The following is a 25,784-nucleotide window of genomic DNA, read 5'->3' on the forward strand; positions in this document are numbered from 1 at the left end:
TCAAAATGTAATGTTAGTCAAAGATCCATGGCTTCACCCTTCTCTCTAGCACTTTTTTACTGTAGTGAATACTGTAAATGTGATATGTGAAACTGGTGGTCAAACACTATTGTTTAAAAGTTTGGGGTCGGCTGATCAAGGCTGCATTTATTTGATCAACAATTTATTTCTGTGATGGAAATTTTCAGCAGTCATTATTCCAGTCTTCAGTGTCACATGATCCTTCAGAAATCATTCTAATATGCTGGTTTTGGTGTTCAAGAAACATTTCTTAACAGTATTATTGTTGACACACTTGTGCTGACTCATATTTTTGTAAAAACCTTTGTGCATTTTTTTCAGCATTCTTCGATAAATAAAAAGTTTAAAATAACAGTGTTTCATTTTGTAACAATGTATTTCAGAGTAAAACGGAATATTCAAAATGAAAAAAGCTGGGACTAATTATAAATTGATCCTGAAAAGGGCCTTTCCAAAACCACAATAGAGTCAGGTGGTAATTATTAATGTTTTCAGTTGATTGAGGAGTGTTACCGCCCCCTTGACCAGAATGTATAGGCTGAGGCTCAATTAACCCACAAGGCCATCACGGCATATGCCAATAGTAATCCTGTTTGCCCTAATTGGCATTAAATTAGTGTGTCAACTATGAGCAATAATTTAGAAATGCTGTGTTACCAACATCAATGGCCTAAAATAAATTAACGCCTAAATTGCTTTTAGGCTAATGATTAACATTACCAATAGCTGGCACAGCACATCATCAGCCAAAAATAAAAATAGTTTCAAAGGTATAGTTTCATAAAATACTGAACATGTAAATAATAAGGTAACAAGGTCTGTTTTAATTTCATGTTGAGACAAGATCTTTCTTTACAGACAAACAAGCTGGATATGTTGGGTTTCCAGGTTTTATGGGGACTTTCCATTGTCGTAATGATTTCTATACTACGCAAACTTTATATCCTATCCCCAAACCCTACCCATCAACACAAAGCCTTACAGAAGACTTTCAGCATTTTTACATTTTCAAAAACAAAAATCATTTAATTTTCCTTAGGGGGACCAAAATTATCACAACAAGATAACATTTTTCGAGTATTACTATCCTTTTTATCTAGTAATAATAATAATAATAATAATCCTTATTACTAGTTAATGTCATTGCAGGGGCATTTTATAGCCATAATGTAGGGAACCATACAAACACACACCTTCTTGAATATGTGATTTATGGGGACACTCCATTGGCGTTATGATTTTTATACTATGCAAACCATATATTTTATCCCCCTACACTAACCCTACCCAAAACCTATCCATCAAAGAAAACGTTCTGCATTTTTTGAATTTCAAAATTTGTTAGTATGTTTTTTAAGCTATTTGGTTCATAAACCTCATAAACTGTGTTTATGTTGTAATACCCACGTCATTATACATATTTGTGTCCTCATAAACCCCATATATCTGTACACACACACATATACATATACACAGACACACACACACACACACCTTCTGTAAAGCAGGCCTCTGGGTCCAGGGACTCTTCCGGCTCCAACTCGACTGACTCCGCCCCCTCTCCAGGGGGTCGAATATCCACAGTGCTCCCCTCTGAGGAACTGAGAACCGTATCAACAGGCAGCTTCTACACAGGCATCCATGCAGCCACACAGTTAGACACAAGAAAGCAAAGAGACACACACACATACACGCAAAAGATTAGGCTTGGTTGAAGCACACCATCTCTTCCAGATTACTTTTGCAGTTATTCTCAGTCTCATGCAGTTTCATATCATTCAAAAGTACCTACAAGCCCGTGGATTTAGAGTTTGATTTGATTCGGTGAATTGATTTTCTAATTAGCAGCCAGGCAGGAAGACAAACGTCTCTGGCTTTACCGTATATAATCTCACAGTCAGCTGTGGGTACATTTGACGTGCCTTCATTCCTTCCTCATGCATGTTTTTTTGTTTCTCAAGGTGCATTTTTTTTTCTCATCCAAGCTTGTGATCTTGTCATCAAATGTTGAGTGCTTTGAGTATTTTCATGTCCAGTGCAATGTCAACCCCTTACCTTTCCCCACCCCTTCCAAAAATAAATGGTTTCTATTGGATAATCCCAAAACATTTAGTTTGGCATGATTCAGATTATCACATGACCCCACCCCATTGAGTGCAATCCCTTGATTGACATGAAAACACAGGCTGGAAGTCCATTCCGTTAAGCAGTGGTCAAGCTTCGGTCCGCCAGTCAGTTTGAAGAGGAGGGGAGCCGCATTAGCGTTAACTAACACCAGAGCCACACGCTAAGTCTGAGACAGCATTTCATTAGCTTTGATTGGGGGAAACGACTTTAACTAGAGCCTAACAGGGGAATAGCGAGTAATATGTTCTGAGGAAAACAATATTACTTATCAATTTTTACTGGAGGACATCATTACCCTTAAGACACTCAAAGGGGTTCATAGGTTAAAAAAAAACAATGCCATTTTGCAGAAAAATAACACAACAGCTTTTCCCATAAATAAATTTGATGATTTAAGATTATGTTGTTTGATGTTATTGTACACCTAAAGTGGTGGGTACAAACTCTTTATTTGACACCTTATTCCTGACCACAGTGTACTTCTTAACCGAATTGTGGGCCATAAAGATATCGACGCTTCTGACGATTTTGCAGCCGCTGACTTGATAAAACTTTCGGTCAGAGAAAAAGAGAGGGGCTAAAAAATACATAGAGTCGGATGCTGTCTAAAACTGAGCTGGAGCGCTGGTTGCCGTGGCACCCAGCTAATGCGGCGCGGGGGAATGATGTAAGCATGCTGTGTGCAATTTCAGAATCTTCCAGAATGTCTCTAACATTTTAATCACAGTAGGAATATAAGAGGCTGAGCAAACCTGAACAAGCTGCCCTGACCCAGACTGAATGTAGAATCTCTAATCTTTAAATAAGCCTCTCATTAATCTGAAATATTTTTTGAAGTTGGATCTAAAGCAAGTCTAATAGATGGATTTAAGTCTAAGGGGTGAACCACTCTGATTGGGTTCCTAATCCCCTGTTACTCTCTGGTACTCCCTAACTTCCAGTTCATGTCTTCAAATCCGATTAGGAATAGATCTATCTCATTGGCAGACAAATATAAGGAGGCAGAGGCACAGAAGTCAAAAAGTCAAGACGTTATCATCAAATATCTTTCTTAATTAACCATTGGCTTGATTGCAACAGAGCAGAACCTCCTTATTGCATATGCAACAACAAATGACATAAATGCAGTTAGCAATTACACACTTCAGCAGATTGAGAAATGCCTTGAAGTGCAATGAAGACAGATTCCCACTATTGCAGTAGTTTACAGTGCAATATATGACAATAATATTTGCAAATAAAAATGTGATAATCTTCCATCTAATATGAATATAAAATTCAAGTGTAATATATCCAAGTTAAGATAAACCACAATAAGTGCACTTTTAAAAGCAGTTGTTTATCATAAATCTCTGTTTATACCATGCTTGTAGCTGGATCAACTAGCTGTCTTCATTCTAATATGGATCATTTAGAGATTGACTAATTCTACATTGACAGTAATAATTCAAGTTTCCTTTTTTTCAAAGCTCACCTCTCCTCACACACACACACTCACGTTCACACTCAACCGCTTCCTGTTTTCAAGTAATTTAGCTCTGATTGCTCACTGATAGCTTGTACAAAAAAAAACAAAAAAAAACAAACGAAACATACAAGCTAATGTAACAGAAAGATGTTCGATGGGCTATTGATGTAAAATGATGATCTTGCTCATTCCGTATGACTGAAGGTACTGCAAAAGAAGCCCAGTGCTACAACAGAAACACAAAGTCATGTAGAAAACAACAAACCAAATCAAAAAGGCTGACAGCTGTCTCTCTTCGGTGCAAAATAGGGTTGTTTAAGAGGAAGGGAAGGGCACAGGCATTGAGAAACGAAAAACAAAAGGGCAATCCGATCCAAAAAGAGAGATAAAATGAGAGACGAGAGTTTGGTCTGATTTAGATGACAAAGGCAGTCTCCATGGTTAGTGTGGGTGAGGAGGAAGGTGAGTCTCTTACAGGGCTCTCTCAGAGAAAACCTGGGGTTCGTCTGTCATAACGCTGCAATAACAGGTCACACACAGAGAGGAGATACACACTTCACATAACATGGATAATAACGTCTGCAACTTCAACACTGAACCACTTAAATTAGATATAGAAATAAATCAAATTAGAAGAGGGGAGAGAAAAAAGTTTAAGCACAGTGACAGTACTGCAGGAAAAGCATGGAAATGTGCTGGAATACAAACACACACATACAGCCAGACAGTAACAGACACACACACACACACAAACATACAGACAGTTAAGCATACTCAATTTCACCCTGGGCAAGGATGCTGAATTTAGCAATTTCCTCAACAGCCTCATTCATAGTCTGGGATGCATGATGTCGTGCCTGCTCAGTTGGTCGTAAATAATACACATTAGAGTGTGTGTAAGGTTGTGTGTGTGCCAGACAGTGCGTGTTTATGAGAACGTGTACTGCTATATAATGAGTATACTCAGTAAGTCTACCTGCTACAGTGCCCAGAGGTTTGTCTTAACTAGCTGCAGATGAACAGGGTCAAACTGTCCTGAAGCCCATGGTACGGTAAAAACACATACACGTAAACACACACACACACACACACACACACACATGCACGCACGCGCGCACACACACACACACACACACGTAATGGGCTGTAGCTCTGAGCAGAGAATGATGCAATGGCAATATGACTCAACACAACTGTTTGTTCCCTACAGGGAAAGAGACATTGATTCCTGATGAATTACAAACAAACCTACATCAATAAAAATAAACCATTAAAATGACTTTTTTTTACATTATGTTAAATTGCAATTCTCTCCGACACTGAAACAAAAACTCAGAAAATTGTGTTTCATGCATATTAAAAGGGAAATTTCTGTTTAGTCTGAGAAATCCGGCTTACCTCTTTACTGCCCTCAACGTCAGACGAGTCGCTACTGAAATCTTCCGTGTTCAGATTTTCAAAGTCCGACTCTCCCACCGCAATCGGTACTGTAACAGTGAGGCTGGGATTGTGTATGAACGACATGTAGTCGCCTTCTTCAATGCCATACTTTACGTGACCTTCCACCCCGTTACCAGGAGAAACGCAACCCTCCTTCAGATAGTCTTTAGTGAGGTCGACGGTCACCGGAGCGTGATTAGACAAGCAGTTCTCCTTGCCATCGCTGTGGAGGTCATCAAGGGGTTTCTCTTCATCTAGTGCACATGGTTTGGAGCTGGCCAGGCAAAGGCTTTGGAGGAACTGGCGCAAAGTCGACTTGACCAGTGCGATACCTTTATGTATTCTGCCCACGGCAATCTGCAGGTTGTTCATTTCGTTGTCGTCATCTGTGGCAGCAAGATTATCGGCGCTGAAAGAGCTCAGCAGCAGAGCCAGGAACAGGTTCAACACCTGGCACAAAACAGCACACACACTCTCAGAATCAGCAAGGTCAAGCACTGTAAGATGAATGGATTCTACTCAGACATGATCATGGCATGTGTGGGTGAATCTCTTGAAACCAGTTCAGAAAATGAAATGTCTGGGTAAGAAGGTTTGGGAGGTTTTATTTTGTTTTGAAATTGATACTTTTATCCGGCAAGAATGCATTAAATTGACGAAAGTGACCGCAAATACTTTCAACGTTGGTATAATAAGAAATGTTACTTGAGTACTAAATAAGCATACTGAAATGATTTCTAAAGGATCATGTGAATATCTGGAGTAAAGATGCTGAATTCAGCTTTCCGATCAGAGGAATAAATTACATTTTAAAATATATTAAAATTGAAAACAGTTATTTTAAATTGTTTTTTTGTTTGTTTGTTTTTACAATATCACTGTATTTATAATATCTGATCAAATAAGTGCAGCCATGTTGAGCATAAAAGACGAAAAAACTAAAAAATATTACTGACCCCAAACCTTTACCTCAAAAAAGAAAAGAAATGTAATGGAAAAAAAACTGTTATATATATCCTTTTTTACAATATGACAAGTTATATATTATAGTAATACATAAAATATGTCCATAATACAATACATAAAATGATGCTTTGCTGAATTTAATTCATGCTTCAACAGAGGTCTTACAGTGGACACCTATCAGCATGCATGGGGCATCATGCAAAATAAAATATTTTAGCTTACCAATGCCATAGTAGGACACCATATTTATGTGTACTAATGAAATGCTCAATGATAAATGTATTCTGTAAGTGTCTGATAACAGGTATAACAAAGTATTATTGTCCTGATCAATATAATATATACTATATTTTATATGTATTTCTTGAAAATCAAAACAGAAATAAGAATAATAATTAATTCTGCACTGCATTTTAATAGGTGAATTTTTTATAGGTAATCCAAACCAATTCCCTCAAATGACTGAAGCTGCAAAGTAGCAGTGTTCCTGGATCAACATCCTGTAGAATATACATAGTCCCAACCCTAAACTTTAACCATGACATACATACTTAAATCAGATAGACAGGACATTGCTGAACTCAAAGCCTTAAGTCTTGCCCATACTCTAAACTTAAAATCTGATTAGTTCATAAGCATGTAACAAAGATATTGATCCAGGAGCATTGTCTACTTGCCAAAATCACAGCCACCAATGCGGGATACATACAACTGCAAAGTAAATTTACATGTGATGAATAAAAAGGAAGACACAGTAGAAGAACATTATAGGGAAAGCCCATATTCCAGGTGTCTCCCTGTAGTGTGATTGGATGGTCTTACCACAAGATTCCCAATGACCATGACCATCATGAAGACGATGAGACACATTGACTGTCCCGCCACTTCCATGCAGTCCCACATGGTTTCGATCCATTCACCACAAAGCACCCGGAATACAATGAGGAAGGAGTGGAAGAAATCATCCATGTGCCACCGTGGCAACTCGCAGCCCTCTGAGATCTTGCAAACGCACTCCCGGTAGCTCTTTCCAAAGAGCTGCATTCCCACCACAGCAAATATGAAGACAATGATGGCCAGGACGAGGGTTAAATTTCCCAAAGCTCCAACTGAGTTACCAATAATCTTTATCAGCATGTTCAGGGTGGGCCACGACTTTGCCAGCTTAAAGACTCTTAGCTAAGGACAACAGGGAGAATTAGAAAGGATATGTTAGAAAACAGATGTTTTGTGATCAAGCCAGTTCATGCAGTATTAATTTTATGAGAAAGCTGAAATGTGGATTTCTCAAATGGTATCAGACATACTGTACAGTGGAGCCCACAAGCATGTGGCGTTCATGCAGCTCAAATGCTACTGTCGTGAATTTCAGTGTGAATTTCAATTTCATGTATACTACATATAATGTATTTATGTCATTATTTCTAATGAAAATAAAAGTACTAAATTAGAAGGAAAAGCAAATTAGAACCATTTTCACTAGTGGTCTTAAACCTTTGAACTCTATTGTATACAAATCAAAAAATCAAAGACCTCTGTAGGAAGGCGAGAAGAGAGATTTGCTCACCAATCTAAAGGAGCGCAACACTGAAAGTCCCTCCACATTGGCCAGGCCCAGTTCCATGAGACTCAGGCTCACAATGATGCCGTCAAAGATATTCCATCCTGCTTGGAAGTAGTAATATGGGTCCAGAGCAATTAGCTTCAAACACATCTCTGCTGTGAAGATTCCTGTGAATACCTGCACAGAGCCCAACAGAAACTAATCAGCAGAACTGAGATAACTAAACAATCCCAACAACTAAAGCCACTGTTCCAGCGAGCCAAACCATCCTCGTTATACAGGATGATCAGATATTTCTTTTAATTTTATTAACTTGTGTTTACTTCGCTAAAATAACGCGCTTTGAGAACAGAGAAACTGGTAGCCAGGCAACAGACAAGTGACCAATCCAGAGTCGCGGCGTCACTATACGCTTTCAACCAACTGTGCTGAGAATTCTGGGCCAAGAACGATGTGTAATTGTGCTGTGCTCAACTAAGTTCTAGTGGAAATATAACTGGTACCATTCCTTACTGTTTTTAGAACCGGAACATTGGAAAAGTCGCTTAAGATTTTAATCCAGCACAATAGTATGCTTCAACTTTGTAGTAAAATGACTAACAATAGTGTATTTGTGTGCTGCTTTTAAATAAAATAAAAGATAATTATAAATACTCTATTGCAGTATTGAGAATCTGCCTTTCAGATCTTACCAGGTTCCCAACTGACAGCACATGGTTGAATCCATCTGTCATGGGGTAGTGCTCCATAGCCATGAAGAGGGTGTTGAGAACAATGCAGATGGTTATGGCCAGGTCAACAAACGGATCCATCACGACCATGTTCATAACCTCCTTCACTTTCAGCCAAGTTGGACAGCAGTCCCAGATCAGGAAGCTGTTGGCAAATTTGTACCAACAAGGAGGGCATTTCTGCCGCGATTCCTCAAGTTCTGTGAACACAAATTATTTACAGTTTAGAACAGATCATTACATTTTCAAATATAATGCTGAATTGCAAAAAAGTTGAATTGCTATAATAACTAGCTTAAGAAATAAAAAATAATAGAAGAATAAGTACAAGTATTAGTATTGGTATTGATATCAGCAACAATACTGGCCTTGATAGCACTTGTTCCATTAAGCTGTTTGTTTAATGGAAAGATTCCATTAAACAAAAAATATTTTAAACATGCACCGTTTATGCCGATTCTATATACTGTCAGAAAAAAATATGTTAAATTTGCACTTTAGGGCTACAACAACGTACCACGGGTGCAGTACCTATTTACACAAAAGGTCCATTGTAGCACTTTAAGGGTACATATTAGCACATTATGATATAAGTGGACAATTGAGGACACTGCCAGAGTGACAACAAACTACAATTAGATTGCCCCCTCCCCTTGTGCATTTATTAGAGATTATCAGTTTTAATATTAGGTGGGATTATTCACAATAAATTTTATAACAGGTTCAACTGCAATTGATCGCAGAAAACAGTGAAATTTGTTAATTTCAGTTAATTATGACACTGTTAATATGTCACTCTATCATGATGCTGCTCAAAAAAATACTGTTGCTGTAAGAAAAAAAAGTGCAGTACTGTTTTCGAATGGGTTTTGAATTAACAAAACTGAGCTGCACAGAACAATGAATGCAGTGCCGCCGCTCCCACCACGCGCATCATGCGCTGCGCGTAGGGCACCAAGTGCTGAGGGAGGCACCACGAGAATTTTCTCTCAGCAATATGTTGAGAGTGCATCACAGGCATTAATTGCACTGGCATGACAGCAGCTACATGACTTAAAGTCAGTGTTTAAAGGTCAGCACATGAGTGTTTGTGTGTCGGGGGTTTGGGGTAAGTTGGGGGGGTTATAGGGGATTGTGTAGTCTCAGCCTCAGACGTTACGCCCACACAGTCAGTTGGCTTACGAGGATCAACTAAACGCTGGATTTTCAAAAGTATGTGAAGTTCGCAGCTCCATTGCTGCAGTAAACTTGCACAGTGATCTTGAATTAATAATTTGTAGATGCATGTCGGTCTGTTATTGCAGGGACATCAAATTTACATTTTCATGGCCCTAAACATGGCATGGAGCAAAACAAACTGTGATTGGTTGTGATGCATATCAGAGTCCAGACCTTCTGCCGTCAGTCTGAAGGTCTGGCGATGTGAGACTAGGGATTGTGTAAACCCTACGTTGCGGAGACAAAATGTGGTCCCTTTGAGGACAATACCTTATAAATTATACTAAATTATGTTTTTTTTAATTGTAAATATGCAGAACGTTTTTTGTGAAGGTTGTGTTTAGCGGTAGGTTTAGGGTATAGAATATACAGTTTGTACAGAATACAAATCATATTATCTATGGAAAATCCCCATAAAATATAGAACCCCAACATTTGTGTATGTGTATGTGCACATGAGTGAGGGTGATCTTAATTTTTATAGCTAGTATGTAAAGTGTTCTTTTTGTATGATTAGATATACAATGAAACATATCATATTAACATACTGACAACAAACTGTTTTACAGCTATATAAATGTACACATTTTTACAAATCCAGAAATTTGTAAACAAGTTTACAAATGTACAAGTTCCAGGCTTTAGTTAGACTGCCTCTATCTGCTGCGTCATTGTGATCTGTTCGATCCGCAAGCTGAAAGTATTCTATTTCCAGTTTGTTTGTGGTGATTGCTGCAGGTGAAACATTTAGGTGTTAGTCATTGACCTGAAAGTAAGCCATTTGCATTACTATTTGGGTTTACAGTGTTCTGAACTGTACTGCATTTATCTCTGACATACATGCATGCCCAGCATATCCTGAAGCGATTGTTCTATGTTATTCAGATCGGTAATATTTGTGTGATTTGTGTGTTACGTGTGATTATTCATTCTTTTTAAGATGCAGATCAATTTTACAGGTTCTTAATGATGTGATGTTTACCATCATGTCCCAGAGTTTTGGTCCCCTTAAGGTCCCATTTAGACTAGTACGTTTTCATTTTAATGCATAACCTATGCAACGGTTATGCCTGTCATCTACACTCTGGTGTTTTCAAACCTCGAAAATAGACACTTCCGACAACGCTGTAGACCCCGCTTTTGTTTGAAAACTCCAGGAATGCGTTTCAGTTTAAATGGACCAAAACTGAGACTTTTGAAACCGATGGCATTGCTGCCTACATTACGCTACCAGAACACGACAATAACAGACTGCTTTTCCCAAAAGCATTGAAAGGTCATGTGATATGGGTTTTCAGTCATGTAGTGGAGATCATTTCTGAAATGCAAGTTTAGACGAGGATTGCGTTCAACGCATCTCTGTCAAGGAAAGCACAGCACTGAGGACTATGCGCTGGAATTTATCAGGTTGGCTCACTTGACTAAGATGGACGAAGTATGCCGGATGATCTTCTTTCGGGGGGATTATCAGAGCCACTCCGTTCACGCATGTCGCTATGGGACCATGACTGTATGCTAGAACGCTACATAGGTCTTGGACTGCAGCTGAGCATCTTGAATGTGGGAGTTAAAGCAGTAGCCATCATCAGTCTTCAGCCATCATGAACGCCAAGTCAGAGTTCCCGGTAGAATTACTTTGCCAATGATTTTGGTGGTGCATAGGTATTTCGGTTACACTTTAGTATGGGGAACACATATTCACTATTAACTATGACTTTTGCCTCAATAAACTCCTAATTTACTGCTTATTAATAGTTATTAAGGTAGTTTTTGTAGCATTTAAGTTTAGGTATTGGGTAGGATTAAGGGATGTAGAATAAGGTAATGTAGAATAAGGCATTAATATGTGCTTTATAAGTACTAATAAACAGCCAATATCCTAGTAATATGCATGCTAATAAGCAAGTGGTTAATAGCTAATAACTAAACCTTAAAATAAAGTGTTACCGGTATTTCACATATGAGTGACATCAAGTCTGGCGGACACAGCGCTTTGTTTGGTGCAAACAGCATCTGGCGTACTTGTGGTGGGGTCAAGCATGGGGGTTTCAGCCACATCCTTGTCTACAGGCAAAAGCCCTCCAATAACTTCTCCATCAGAGTGTGCAGCGCTTACCATTGTGGCCACGTTTATTTTGTGTGTGTGGGCAGTACATACATCGGTGCCAGTCCCTGTCCCGAGTCCAGTGAAGGCTCCAACACCTGACCAGCCAGTTTCGCACCGGCTACCAATTCTGCCTACGCTGCCCTTCCTAACCCTCCATCCCTCCCTCTGTTCCAACTCTTCACCTCCCTCTGGGACTGGTTGTGGAGCATCTGGAAGCCGCTCCCTTGGGGGTTGGGGGTAATGTCAGATCTGCTTCTGTGTCTTGTGCTCTGTGAGACATTTATGTTGAAGTATGTTGAAGTGCATGTGTCCTTTGAATTATGTTGAAGTCTGTGTTCTTTCTTGTGTCCTGTTTCCTGATGCCATGTTGTAGTTTTTGGTGGTGGGTGTGTTGTCACCCATGTCAAGAGAGTCCATATCCTTAACCACAGGGCCTGCAAGACCGTGTCTGAGGTTGTAGCGCATCTCCCAGCAATGTTTAATGTGTTTAGTACAAACAGGGAAGACAGGAAAAAGCTGATTTCTTGGTCAGAGGCACTTTGAAAGGCCTCAATGTAAATCCCTGGGCATGCACTTCCTGTCTGTCAAGCCAGACTTGGTGCTATTGGATGTATTTGAAGAGGTCAGGTAGGGATGCTCTTCCCATAGGTGGATCTCGAACGATATGATGAAAGAGAACTAACGAACAGTAACATTATTTTCTATCATGTTCAACATACACCTTTCTGTTAAATCTTTGATAAAAAAGTTTAGGTTTCATGACAATTTAATCTGTATTTTGTTATAATATAATAACAGCATTATGGTCGGTTAAATGTTGCTCATTTACGCCATGATTCTATCCATATTTGGGGAGAGTTAGTAATGGCATATTATTGCTTGCAGAATGTTTTTTTCTTCTTCTGTGAAATACCTAGTTTCTGTTTATTAAACTATATATCTGTGTGTGGAAATGTCCCTTATTTGAATTGGGGATACTTCTGTTGTATTATATAACAGTGAATGCTTATTATTGTTTTTATATATTTAGTTTATTCATTATCTTTATCTTTATTTTTTAGACTATGTACATCTTTGAATATACATCTGTGGCCCATCCCTCTGCCTCCAATACACAGTGTTAAGCTGATTACCTGTCTCCTCATTATTTGTGTTCTGACCGGCACCCAGGGGGGTTTACCCGTCCATTACCTAATCAGAACAGTTCAGAGACTCTCATATTTACATTTTTGATGTTGTCAATATGTTGATTGGATGTCAACTTCTAATCAAACATACAAAAATATATGTACGTTAGAAGCACACTTCACATAACTACATATAAGTGAGTGTGTGCTTGCATGTATGTGTGTGTGTCCTTGTTTATATTACGTTGTGGGGACCAAATGTCCCCATATGGATAGTTAAACCTGAGATACACATACACCTAGGTTTATAAATCATACAGGATGCGTTTTTTTGAGAAAGTAAAAATTAATGTTTTCTGTGATGGGTAGGTTCAGGGGCAGGGGCAGTGTAGGGGGATAGAATGTACAGTTTGTACGGTATAAAAACCATTACGTCTGTGGAGAGTCCCCACAAAGATAGTGAACCAGACATGTGTGTGTGTTTGTGTGTGAGAGTGAGTGAGTGAGTGAGTGAGTGAGTGAGTGAGTGAGTGAGTGAGTGAGTGAGTGAGTGAGTGAGTGAGTGAGTGAGTGAGTGAGTGAGTGAGTGAGTGAGTGAGTGAGTGAGTATGCTTTCTGTGTATATGTGAGTTTAATGTATGTCAGACCTTCCATAGTATTTGTCAGAATGCTGGCCACACTCAGAGCTCTTTTTCTGGCGACTGTTTCATCCAGATAATCAGATGGCTGGTGTGATCCTGAACGTTTCTTACGCACCTCAGACTCAGTGGTTGTGCCCTAGAAAGAAAGAAAAAACACCATAAGGATTGAGCATGATATTGTTCACATATAAGATGTAGTTTTATTATGGGTCACATGGTTATGTATTTGAATTCTTCTACCTCTGGTAACAAACGTCCAATTGGTGATGTTGGCACAGATGTCCCGCCCACCAGTGAGACCACACCATTGCAATCAACTGTGCAGTGCATTTTCCCATTGGCTGGGAGCATAATCCTGGGGGCAAGACTGCAGTGACTGACAGTGGAACTTCGTCTCTCAACACAACGTGGTACAAAAAGCGATCCGCGCCGGCTGTCGCTATCCTCAAACGTGCTGTGCTCATCGTCCGCAAAATCGTTCTCTGAGCCGAAGTCTCGCGCTCTACCACGAAAACTGAAAAGACTTGCACGACTGTTCCTCCTTGGGGAGAAGAGAGATCCACGAATGCTGAGAAGAGACTGAAAAAGAGATTAAAACAAAAAGATATTAGTAATTAACTGATATGTTTGTTTTTTTACAAGCGACACTGATTATTCATGTGTCAGACCTTAAATTCATTAAAAGTCTTTGGGATGTGCTGGAGTAGACTTTACAGTGTGCTTGACTCTTGCATATGCCAATGCAAAATCTTTTTACATCAAGAGGTGCATACATTTTTGGTAAACATTTTTTTGGTAAAGTCTACTTAAGCACATCCCAAAGACTTTCAGTTTATGGTCTGGACTCAGAGGTGCCAATTCATGTGTGAAAATGATTCTTCATGCTCTCTCACAACCATTCTTTCACAATTTGAGTCTGGTGAATCTTAACATTGTCATCTTGGAATATGGCCATGGTGTGTCTTCCTACATGGTTGAAATGAAAAGCTACAAACTCCATCAATTAGGGTTAGAAGAACTGTAGCCAATTATATAAGATGCTAGAAATATAATAATCACTGCAATATTATCATATGTCGTGCTTATGATACTTGTTTTATTGTAGACTTGTGTTGTGAAAAATGGGCCGAATAATTTTGCATGCCCAATTTTTCGTTCGTAAATTTCGTTCCACTTCATGACTGTGTCCCACTTGTCGTTGATTCTTCATAAAAAAATACAGTTTCATATCATTATGTTTGAAGCCTGAAATGTGGCAAAAGGTCGCAAAGTTCAAGGGGCCAAATACTTTCGCAAGGCACTGTATATGCAGTTATTTAGCCTTTGTGATCGTAGCTTGTATGTTTTCAAGGGCTGTGACAAGATCTTGTGAGATTAAAATGTGAAAAGATGTAAATTTGCATTACATCCTCCATTGTCGTTTTTAGAGAAATAAAAACCATTTGATTCAGTTGGATAACGGTTGCTTCAGTTAAGCGAGCGATAGCTACAGTTGCACACATTGCAGCAGAAATCACAGTTCACTGATCACGTGACGAGAGTGAAGCGAGATGACTGGCAAGAAAGACCATTCCGGAGGATTCGTTGCGCAACAGAGCGTAGTCTTATCTTGTAGAATGCACGCAGAGTACGTGCAATCATGAGTCAAAAACGAAAGTAAACGCAAGCTTCCTTATTCGTGCAAATTAGGAGACATACAATAGCCTGTCTCCCAATATCAAAGCTATCTTAGGCTGAGCTGTGTAGTTGTAACGATCTCTTAGCTCTGGTCTCTATTTTGGTCTCTGTTTTTACTTTGAATATTAAGAGAGTAATTTGATTATGATTGCACTTATTGTTTGCACTTAATAAGACTAAGAAAAAACATGTATGTTTGTTATTTATACTCTTTTTATTTATTTGTGGAAAGGAGTTAAATTAGGAGGTCAAACAAAGCTTAAATCAGAAGTTCTGGAAGATAAGTATTCATGTACAGTAAGGTCGGAAGAGACTTGTGTGAAATCATACAGGAGAGAAGCCAGTCAGTTGAGTTTGTGGCAAAACCTTTTACTTTGCTTGTATATATAGTATTGTTGTAATTCAATGCATTTCATAATTCATACTCAGAAAGTAGAACTGAAATGACAGGATAATTAGTTAAAGCATTTCGAAATGCCAATTTTGCCATTTCAAATGGCATTGAGGATTTCTTAAAAATACTATGCAAATATCTTGTCTCGTTTTCGTGAACCCAATCTCATATCTCGTCTCGTCTCGTGAACTAATTGTCTCGTCACACTCCTAAGGTTTTCAGTTATATAATAGATTATGGTGGATTGCATTTGTTCAGACTTGTTAGAATTAATTGAAATCACAACTTTAATTCATATCTGGATCAATTTTTAAGCATCTGTGTAATGCATCTGTGCCACCTTTAGGTCACAACTGAGCACTGTCATGATCTGTGTACAAGTGCATTGCTGAACTTTTGATGAGCTAATAAAAAATATCTTGCCTGAGTGCTGTAGATTAGCACTCCACCCCCCTAAATTCAGTAACTTGAGGAGCTGAGAATTATCCAAAGAATGAGAATTATCACAATGCCAAAAAAAGGAGGAAGTCACCTGATTTGGAGTGGAACATTTCTTCTCATATGAGAGTCTGTTGGCATCTATGGATAATCGAAATCCAGACCGTCTGATACTGTCCTCTGAGGCGGACTTATGGAACTTTTCCTGATCGGCTTTCTCTTCTTCTTCCCTTTGTTTTCTTTTCTTCCTCCTGTTCCTTCGCTCTTTAGCACTTTTGGAGCTGAGTCTGGACCCCCCAGAGGAGCTTTCCTCTGACAAGCCCCCCCTCCCGCTGTACTCCCCACTCTCTGTTGCTGCTGCCGCGGCAACCTGCCAGCCAATTACAGCACAAGCACCGTTGTTAGGGGCAACCAGGGGTAGACTTAGTTCAAGCTTACGTAGCGAAAGCAGAGACAAGAGATAAACAGTGAACATTGAAGAAGGAGGAAAGATAGCTTTATGTTATCAGACTAAATTACAGGTATTAGTCATATTGTTGACCCTGCTGCTTTAATCTATTCTTAGTAATCCTTACCACTGCATTATGTTTTTAACTTTCTTTTTAAAGTCTTTGGGTCTAACCTTAGGAATCATATGTAATAACCCTATCTATCTATCTATCGATCGATCGATCGATCCATCCATCCATCCATCCATCCATCCATCCATCCATCCATCCATCCATCCATCCATCCATCCATCCATCCATCCATCCATCCATCCATCCATCCCTCCACACCTGTCACCATAGAGAACACAGTCGCCATTTTGGAGTAAATCTTGCTCTTTTTTGGTCTCTATTTTTCTCTTTCTGTCTTCCTCTTGTTTCTCTCTTTTTTCATGTTTACTAGGAGAAAGCACACTCCCTCACTCTCTCTCATTATCTGTCGGTTTCCATGGTGACAGGGCAGTGTTAGCCGCAGCAAGTGTGTGTGTGCTGAGAAACTTAAGAAATGGCGAAGGCATAGGAAGAGATCAAAGAAAAGGAAACTAGTATAAAATAATGATTAAAACAAAAATAATGAGAACAAATAATATCTGTAAATCAACTGTCTGCCTGTTCCAGTGATTCTAACTGGAGTTTGCGTGCTTTTTTTTTGCTACCTGTGCTTCTTCTTGTTGTCTCTTTAGCTGTTCCAGCATGGCTTGAAACTCTTCTTCTTTCTGTTGGGCCTCTTCTATGGTGGCCTGGTTCTGCTCATCATATGCCATGGCCACCACAGCCAGGATGAGATTCACCAGATAAAAGGAGCCCAGAAAGATCACAAGAACAAAGAAGATCATATAGGGCTTTCCAGCTGCCCGCAGGGTCTGTGAGAGACAGAACACACGTATACAAACAAAATTTTACAAAAATGCTTCTTTTGTAAAAAGAGAATGATAAATAAATAGTTAATATAGAGCTGCAGAGATGGTTGAGGTAAAGTCTATTTTTTTTGTTTGTGCTAAAGCTAATAAAATATCACGCAATAAACAAAAAACTTGCCCCGCATTCGAAAATGCTTATTTCTCTACTATATAGTAGGCAAAAAAAGTACATTAAAAAGAGTATTGTGAATTCATAATATACAAAGACAGTCGGGGAAAAGTACCCGAATGACCTACTACATCTACAGAGATTCAGAAGTGCGCGTCCGAGGGCCACAGCAAGGGAGTTGTGAATTGCAGTGAAGTGGGCTTTCCAGCCCATGGGTGGACTAATGCCGTGGGTCACACATACGTGTGATGCTGCCTCGGGTGATGCTGATCAGTGGCCAATACTGCGCAGGCATTCTTGATGTACAACGACAGTGCTGGGGTGTTGTTTTTTTGCCATACTTTTTTTTGTCAAAAAGTATTCTCATCACTTGATAACATTAAGGTTTAAGCACTGTAGTCACAAACTGTTTTAACAATGTCTTTACTAGCTTTCTGGGCTTTGAAAGTGGTAAAACAGAGAGCTTAGAGTGCTTAGAGAGCTCTCGGATTTCATAAAAAATATTTCATTTGTGTTCTGAAGATGAAAGAAGGTCTTACGGGTTTGGAAAGGTATGAGGGTGAGTAATTAATGACAGAACTTCCATTTTTAGGTGAACTAATCCTTCAAGTAATGAGATATTTTTGACTATCCTCATCACACTGTATGTTTGATTTCTCTGTGCAGCCTGCATGGATTTATCTTGTAAAATTGCCTTTTTCTCTAATCTCAACTAGCTCACAACTCAGATAAAACTAAATCTTTTGAAAACTGTCTTTTACTGTACTGCTGGACAGGGCCGTAGCTAGGGAGTTCAAGGCCCCCTGAACAAACATTGATTGGGACCCCAAATGCCCAACTCATATCATATACGGTCGGCCTATAAGCTATGGTGCCATGCACCTAAGGATTTCTTACACACAAAAAAAAAAAAAAAAACAGACAAATAAATGAATGCAAATAAAGGTTATTGCTTTTACTTATTCTTTAAAGTCATTGACAAACAAGATATGCAAGACAAACTAATAAAATAACAAAAGACAAGAAGTTATAAAAAATAAACTTTAAAACTTATTAGGCTTACCAGCAATATTAAAAGGCCTATAAAATGACAGTCTAAAAAATATCAGCCTATAAAATTCCAGTCAGTCTGATGTCTAACATTTGAGATAAATATTCAGAAAATTAAAAAAAATGCAGTCACATTTAAAATAAAACCACTTAAGTTTCTCACTGTCTTCAGTTTTTATGAACATAATGTGCTATTTTATTAAATAAAGCTAATAAATGTATCCATCAATAACTTTATTTGCATTTTCCTGACAGTATTGTTAAAAAATATCACATCCGCCGCTGGCAAGTCAGTATCTATTTTTCTGCATGTTATACAAACTGCATGACAGTCCCGGAGTGCGCGAGCAGCAGCTCTTATTAGGTGTATTATTGCGGTGAAAGCAAATTGGGCAGTGAAATGATCGTGACATGGCACCCCATCAAATTGACTCTCTGGCTACAGTGCACTGACCTGTCTTGTTAAAGAACATTTTGATAGACTGATTAAACAGTTCTCCTGGCCTCCCTCTCCTTTTCATTACATTATTTTTACCCAGATTTTCAGTCAGTTTCCCTGCATGATACATTTTTTCTAACTTCTACAGTTTTCGAAAGCAGTCTCAATTCTGATTGTTTCTGTTCACAAGCTGGGGTGATCGCAATGTTATTGGGTCTCTCTGCCGGAATAATAACCATCTGACTAAAACATTTTTAGCAAGGGGGATAGAGGCAATTTAGAAAACTTATTGAACTAAATTGCATGTTTTTGTGGTTTTCATTTAACACTCAAGCATACAAATGTATATGCTATACTAATTCATAAGAGTAGGGGAATATATAGAATAACTACTGGATGTAGTGGGCACCATGGGCAGTGGGGGCTCCTATAATTGTCACCACCGTTCACCCCAATAGCGACGGCCCTGCTGCTGGAGATTCAAGAAACAATGGTGTGGTATAATGCTTATTGGAAATGAAAAGCCATAACCAAGACTATATAATGATGCTGGGGGATACTGAGACAAAGTGGGCAGTGATGGGATGTCAAAACTGTACCTGCTGGTAGAGGTTTTCCCAGAAGTCTTGTGTCATGAGTCGGAAGAGTGAGAGGAAGGCCCAGCTGAACGTGTCAAAGCTTGTGTAGCCGTAGTCAGGATTACGCCCTGCTTTTATACATAAGAAGCCCTCTGGGCACTGCCTGTAATCCCCACCAATTAGAAAAGGCTTTTCAGTATATTCAGTGAATAAGAGATATGCAGTGTTAAGAAAACCAGCAAAACATCTTTGTCACAAAAATCTTATCTATATTTTCTAATAACTATGAGGACATCTTTTTTTCAGCATGTGAACTAGCATGTAAAATCTGAAAGAACATATATTTACCCTGCATCGCTTGAATTTCCACATAGCAAAGCATCTCTGCGGCCTGGGAGGTGATAATAATTGTCTAAAGGGAAAAAAAGATAAATGTCAAGATATATAATTAAAAAGAAACATATAAGAAGCAAAACATATACACACAAAGATGCACTATATGTTTCTAGCCTTGAATCCTGTAGCTTGAAGGAAGTGTCCAAACGGAAGCTACCTTTAAACCACACTCACTGCTCGTAACACACACACACACACACACACACACACACACACACACACACACACACACACACACACACACACACACACACACACACACACACACACACACACACGAGTTCTTTAAGCACTAGATGACTCATTTTTCTTGAGCCAGTGGAGCACTCCTTAGATCTACAAGAACATGTAGTGTCAACAAGCTTCTTTATAACACACATACAAACAAAGGAGACAAAAAGCACACACACTCTTCCCTTACTCTCATCATTAATGTACTCTGTCCAGTTAAAGGTGGAGTTGTGGAGCTCGAAGCCGTTACTATCGTTCATCGTGGCAGTGAGGTTTTCAGTGACATTGGCCTCCAGTATCTTCACACACTTCTGTCGCAGGTTTCCCATGAAGAGCTGCAGTCCAATCAGAGCAAACACGCTCAGACAGAATACCGTCAGGATCATCACGTCTGACAGCTTCTTCACGGACTGGATAAGAGCTCCGACGATGGTCTTCAGCCCTGAGGAAAACGCAACGGTGGTCACAAACACTGCTGATGCACACAACAGCTCAAACACAGTGTGAATATGCCTATGTTACAACTACATAGATATGAAAAATGGTAACACTTTTTAAAATAAGGTCTAATCCATTAACATTACATAACATAATAGCTACATTAAATAACTTTTACAACATTTATTAAACTAAAATAATATTAATTCTTACAATTACTTTTATATTTATGCTATTTTGTGTAAATTAAGATTATTTATCACAAACAAGAATAACAATAAACAATAGTGTATTTATACTGTAAATTACCATGAATTTAAATACTGTGACATATTCATTATTATTTATAATGTTTATAATGCCCAATGCATTAAATAATGTAAACAAATTGTACCTTATTGTTAAAGTGTTACTGTTTCTGTCATCCTGATATAAATATATATATTTTTTGCAGGAATGGTTCACCCAGAAACACATTATTTATTCACCCTCGTGTTATTCCAAACCTGTGTGCTGTTATGTTTCCTTGAAAGCACAAAGCGATTTAAAAGGTTCTTTTTAACTCTATTCCATTAACAGTTCATAACAACCACAGCTGTCAATATATACAAAAGATAGAAAAGCAACCTTGAAAGCAGCATAAAAGTGTCCTATATATTTGGTTCACTACATTTAAAATTGTGTGTAGTCATCTAATAGCTTTGTGTGACGAAAAAAGAACATTTAGGGCCAAATTTACTAACACCTTTTTTGCGTCAGTGCAAAAATGTGTTGGGCGGAGAGTATTTTAATGAATCATGCAAGGTGATTTTCAAAGGTTTGCGCTTGTTAATTTACTTGTGTTGGCGCCATTATTCACTGCCCCCCAAAAAAACATAAACCAGACGCTGATAGATTGCGTTGGTCATTATGGAAATGATCCGGCTGCATCTGTGCTCATTAATTTGTGCGTCAACAGTAGATCATGCGTGATTAACTGTCCACTCCCATTGGTGCATTTATGGAATTGCCTTCTCATGCTAATTTTCCCCTGTTTAGTAAATCGTCCCTCTATCGTTGAACTGAAAAACTCTGGTTTGATTAGATAGAGAACTTTCCTTTAAATTAAGACTCAAATTCTGATATGTTCTTCACACACACTATCTTTAAAAAATAGCATACAGGTTTGGTTTGGAGGATGAATAAGGAGGGAAAAAAATGTAGAATTAGCCGAAATGTTGCTTTAAAATATGGCAGTATACAACATAAACTACAATTTTGACATTATAGTTACTTTAATAATTTCTTTGCACTAGAATAGCAATACAAATCTAGTAAAACATTCTGCTTTGGATATTATAAATCCTTAAAAAAAGAAAGCAATCAAAAGCTACTGGTGAGTAAAACATGGTATTAAATATTATTTAGCGTGTTAGTTGAATAAATGTTTGTGATATTGCGTATTAACAACATTAAAGCATGCAGTGTAGGACAGTGAGTGAAAGTGTAGCATGTGTGTGCATGTCTGTGCTTTAAACACACACACACATACAAACAGCACAGTATATAACGCACACGGCCGACGATGCACATGCACATAGAACTCAAACAGCAGACAGAGGAGAAGAGAAGAGTAGAGGGTCTCAAGTTCTCTATCTCAGACTATAGGCTTCAGCAATGTCTCATGCAAAAGAAAAACAACACAACTCAAAAATGCCCAGTTGTCTATTTCCCAAGGCATGATGGGAGACCTTTCCCAAGGCGTGATGGTCTTTGGGAAATAACAGAGCAGAGCCCAGCAAAAGGGATATAAGGAAAACTACAGAATGTGTTTTTAAAAGCCTGGAATCCCATTTCTTTACACCCGAGCGGATTCCTGCTTTCTCTGACCGCTTGGAGCGACAGAATGAGAGAGAGAGGCCAGCGGAGGAGGAGATGGAGTGAGCGAGAGCTCAGATGGAGAGAGAGGCAGCCTGTGAGCTAGCCCTCACCTGGAATCACTGATATAGTTTTGAGTGCTCGTAAAACCCTGAAGGTTCTCAGTGCTGAGACATTGCCCAGATCCACAAATTCTGTTACATATCTGTAGGGAGGGGGGAGGGGGTGGGGTTCACACGCACACACACGCGCACGCACGCACAAACACACACGCTCACATGTTAGGACAAGACAGGGCAGCAGAGGGAAACGTCACACAGAGACACACACCTGACTGACACCCGTGTTTACGCGCACACGCATGCGCACGTCTATACACACACACACGCGCGCACACATACATCCCTTACCTGGGATGACTGAGATAGTTTTCAATGCTCTGAGCACTCTGAAAGTGCGGAGAGCTGACACATTGCCTAGGTTTACAAACTCAGTTACATACCTGTAGAATCAAATAGAGAGTTACACACGCATGCCAACACACTCGCTCAAACTCACACAACTGCAACCGACATGGATTGGATTCACCAGTTTTCCTTCATCAATGTGTCCAAAACTATCTGAGCAAACTCTCATTAACAGATCAGGGAAAACTGTGTAAATTCTCATTCCTCTTATGTTTTAATACAGAATAGAGCTGCAGGATTAATCACTGAAAAATCACGATCTCGATTCAAACACCCACGCCATCTTATTCCTAAATTTGTCTGTGTCTATTATGTACGATCACAGCTGAACATTCAAACGTGCGATGGCTGCCGCTGACCCAGAGAGACCAGCGTTTAGGTATAGCAGGAAGGCATTATCCTCAAAAAATGATATTTGTTACAAAAATAAAACAACAAAAATATTACAAAATGTGACATTAAAAGGTGTAAAAGTTTACCTCATTTTTATAAAGTAACACTGTCCAACAGTGACACCCGCAGGTAATGTTACAGCGGAAGGCTTGCCTCCCCTGAGCCCATTGACTTTAAACAGACCTCCCAAAGCGTGCAGTGAGTTTGATGGGGGGTAATTGAGAATGAATAGGGGACAGTTACTTAAAAAGAGGCAATGCCTCCAACATGCTATGATTGGATATGACCGATTATGATTGGATACGATTGGTTCGTGCGATAAATCCCGCCTCTTGATTTCATGCGCATTCTCGAATCGGCCTGAATGAAGACATGATGGTGTTAATGGGACGACCAATTAAAAAATAAGTAAGCAAATCAACATTAGTTCACAAATATTATATATTGTTTAAATTGTATATTTTGCCTTATTTTTGAATACATGTAAAATGCATAAAAACACTAGCTTCATGAAATGTATACTTAGTTTTATTAAATAAGAATCAATAATACAAATATAAAATAGAACTGTATTTGAGGTGATAATTTTCTCTCTTTTTTATGTAATGTTGATTTTGAAAATTAAGTGTAACAGGGGCATACATTTACATTTGATATGTATAAAAAAGTGAGGACTTTGCCTCCTCATTTTAAAACACCACTGAGGTATAGGTATGAAACAGCTTCACAAACAAAATTCTAATTATCACAGAATTACTAGTATAAAATGTTTATAATTTGGATATGTCTAAAATAGCAATGAAAATAGAGCAAATAACTTTTTGAGAGGCATTAAATGCTTCAAATAAAGATTATATAAATTACTTTCATCAGAACCTCTAGTAAATTACATGTTATTTTGTTTAGTTGTCTATTCAAAATCGTGGGAGAATCGTGATCTCTATCTCAAACAAAAAATTGTAATTCAAAATTTATTCTGAATCGTGCAGCTCTAATACAAAATAGTGGCAGAGCTGTCCACAGAAATACTCACGCCATCAGAATGACACTGAAATCCAGCCAGTTCCAGGGGTCTCGCAGGAAAGTGAACTTCCCCACGCAGAAGCCCCGAGCCAGGATCTTAATCAGTGACTCGAAGGTGTAGATCCCTGTGAACGTGTACCTGAATTCACACAAACAAAACTTTACCAACATGGCTCCAAAAATTAAGAACAGTACAGTTGGTAGTTAAAACAATCCAGGGTTAAAGACCCCATAATGATTTGTCAAATGCTTTTTTTTTCCTGTGTTGAAAAATTGTCTATTAAAACATTGGGCCAAGGAATACTGATAGACTTAAGAAATGATTTACTTACTCTTAAAACTTTTACCATGAAAAAAAGAGAAATGTCTAAAGACCAATTCACACTGCACCGAGAGAGGCCAACCAGATTACAGTATGTCATTTCTCAGACATTTCAAGACCCAACAAACAAGATTCAACATGTTCAATCTGCTGACCTACACCGAGAGACACCGACACACGTGCAACATACTGATCTGACAAAACCTGACAAAGTGTGTTTCGTCTGTCAGTGTAAATTGGCCTTAAGAAGAGAAACAAGAACATTAAAAACATAAGGGGCCACTGTACACAAAACACATTTTTGAGGTTAAAAGCGAGAAACACAGGTCAGTGGATAAAAAAAACCTCTAGACTAGAGAGTCTATTTTTTTTTTAAGTTGAACTTTTAATTTTAAATTGATCTGCATGTTTAGAATGCCGTGTCATGCACGAAAGATGCTAGGAGCAAGAGAAACAGTCAAATGTGTCCGTCTGAGTGCCCAAACTTTTCACAACAAAGGGCCAAAATTCAAACTTGACTGAGGTCTGTGGGCAAAAAAGTTACATTTGCATTATATCAAACTGCTATATTATATTTAAAGTGGTTCATTTTGGCTCTCCTCATTTATAATTTCATAACTTAAAACATTAAGCAATCTGCTTAACTAATCCAGTTTTATCTTCAGAGCTTTATAGTAGAATGAAACTTTAATGCTTTTTAATTATATGATTTTAGTAACATTTTAAACACCAACTAACATATTTTTTATTACATAAAAAAGACAAGAATCTTAAGAAACTAAATGAACATTTAAACAAATCCACAAATAAATGATCATAATATGCTAACTAGATTTCACATGACATTTAATGTTAAAATATGAATTAAGTATATTATTAATAAGGGAACAATGACCATCTTTATATTAAGCATGTTAATTAAATGAACAACTAAATGAGTGCAGTAATAACTAAATAAATTAGTGCAGTCAAACGATTGATCGTGATTAATCACATCCAAAATAAAAGTTTAAGTTTACATAATATGTGTGTGTACTGTGTATAACTGTTAAGTATATATAAATACACACACATGCATGTATATATTTAAGAAAAATGTGTTATAATATATATCATATTATATATGTATACGAGCAAATATTTTTAAAATATAT

At 38.3% G+C, this 25,784-nt stretch overlaps 1 protein-coding gene across 5 annotated transcripts in view; it reads right to left on the reverse strand.

The window, feature by feature from the left end:
- Positions 1-25,784, reverse strand: part of scn1lab (sodium channel, voltage-gated, type I like, alpha b) — a 56,300-nt gene that overhangs the window by 10,838 nt on the left and 19,678 nt on the right. For 3 of the 5 annotated variants that reach the window (XM_067459121.1, XM_067459115.1, XM_067459118.1), the window contains exons 5-18: positions 24,319-24,447; positions 22,539-22,630; positions 20,321-20,572; positions 19,852-19,915; positions 19,525-19,666; positions 17,064-17,270; positions 16,014-16,289; positions 13,651-13,989; positions 13,417-13,546; positions 8,279-8,517; positions 7,590-7,763; positions 6,845-7,201; positions 5,015-5,506; positions 1,516-1,648 (exon numbers count right to left, since the gene is read on the reverse strand). In XM_067459121.1, coding sequence (XP_067315222.1) covers positions 1,516-1,648; positions 5,015-5,506; positions 6,845-7,201; positions 7,590-7,763; positions 8,279-8,517; positions 13,417-13,546; positions 13,651-13,989; positions 16,014-16,289; positions 17,064-17,270; positions 19,525-19,666; positions 19,852-19,915; positions 20,321-20,572; positions 22,539-22,630; positions 24,319-24,447 — 3,026 coding nt within the window. Of the gene's footprint in view, positions 1-1,515; positions 1,649-5,014; positions 5,507-6,844; positions 7,202-7,589; positions 7,764-8,278; positions 8,518-13,416; positions 13,547-13,650; positions 13,990-16,013; positions 16,290-17,063; positions 17,271-19,524; positions 19,667-19,851; positions 19,916-20,320; positions 20,573-22,538; positions 22,631-22,835; positions 22,928-24,318; positions 24,448-25,784 lie in introns of those variants that run through there. The other 2 variants (XM_067459119.1, XM_067459120.1) reach the window with 2 other exon arrangements.

Source organism: Pseudorasbora parva, chromosome 12 (genome assembly GCF_024679245.1).
Source record: "Pseudorasbora parva isolate DD20220531a chromosome 12, ASM2467924v1, whole genome shotgun sequence".
Classification (NCBI taxonomy): Eukaryota; Metazoa; Chordata; class Actinopteri; order Cypriniformes; family Gobionidae; genus Pseudorasbora; species Pseudorasbora parva.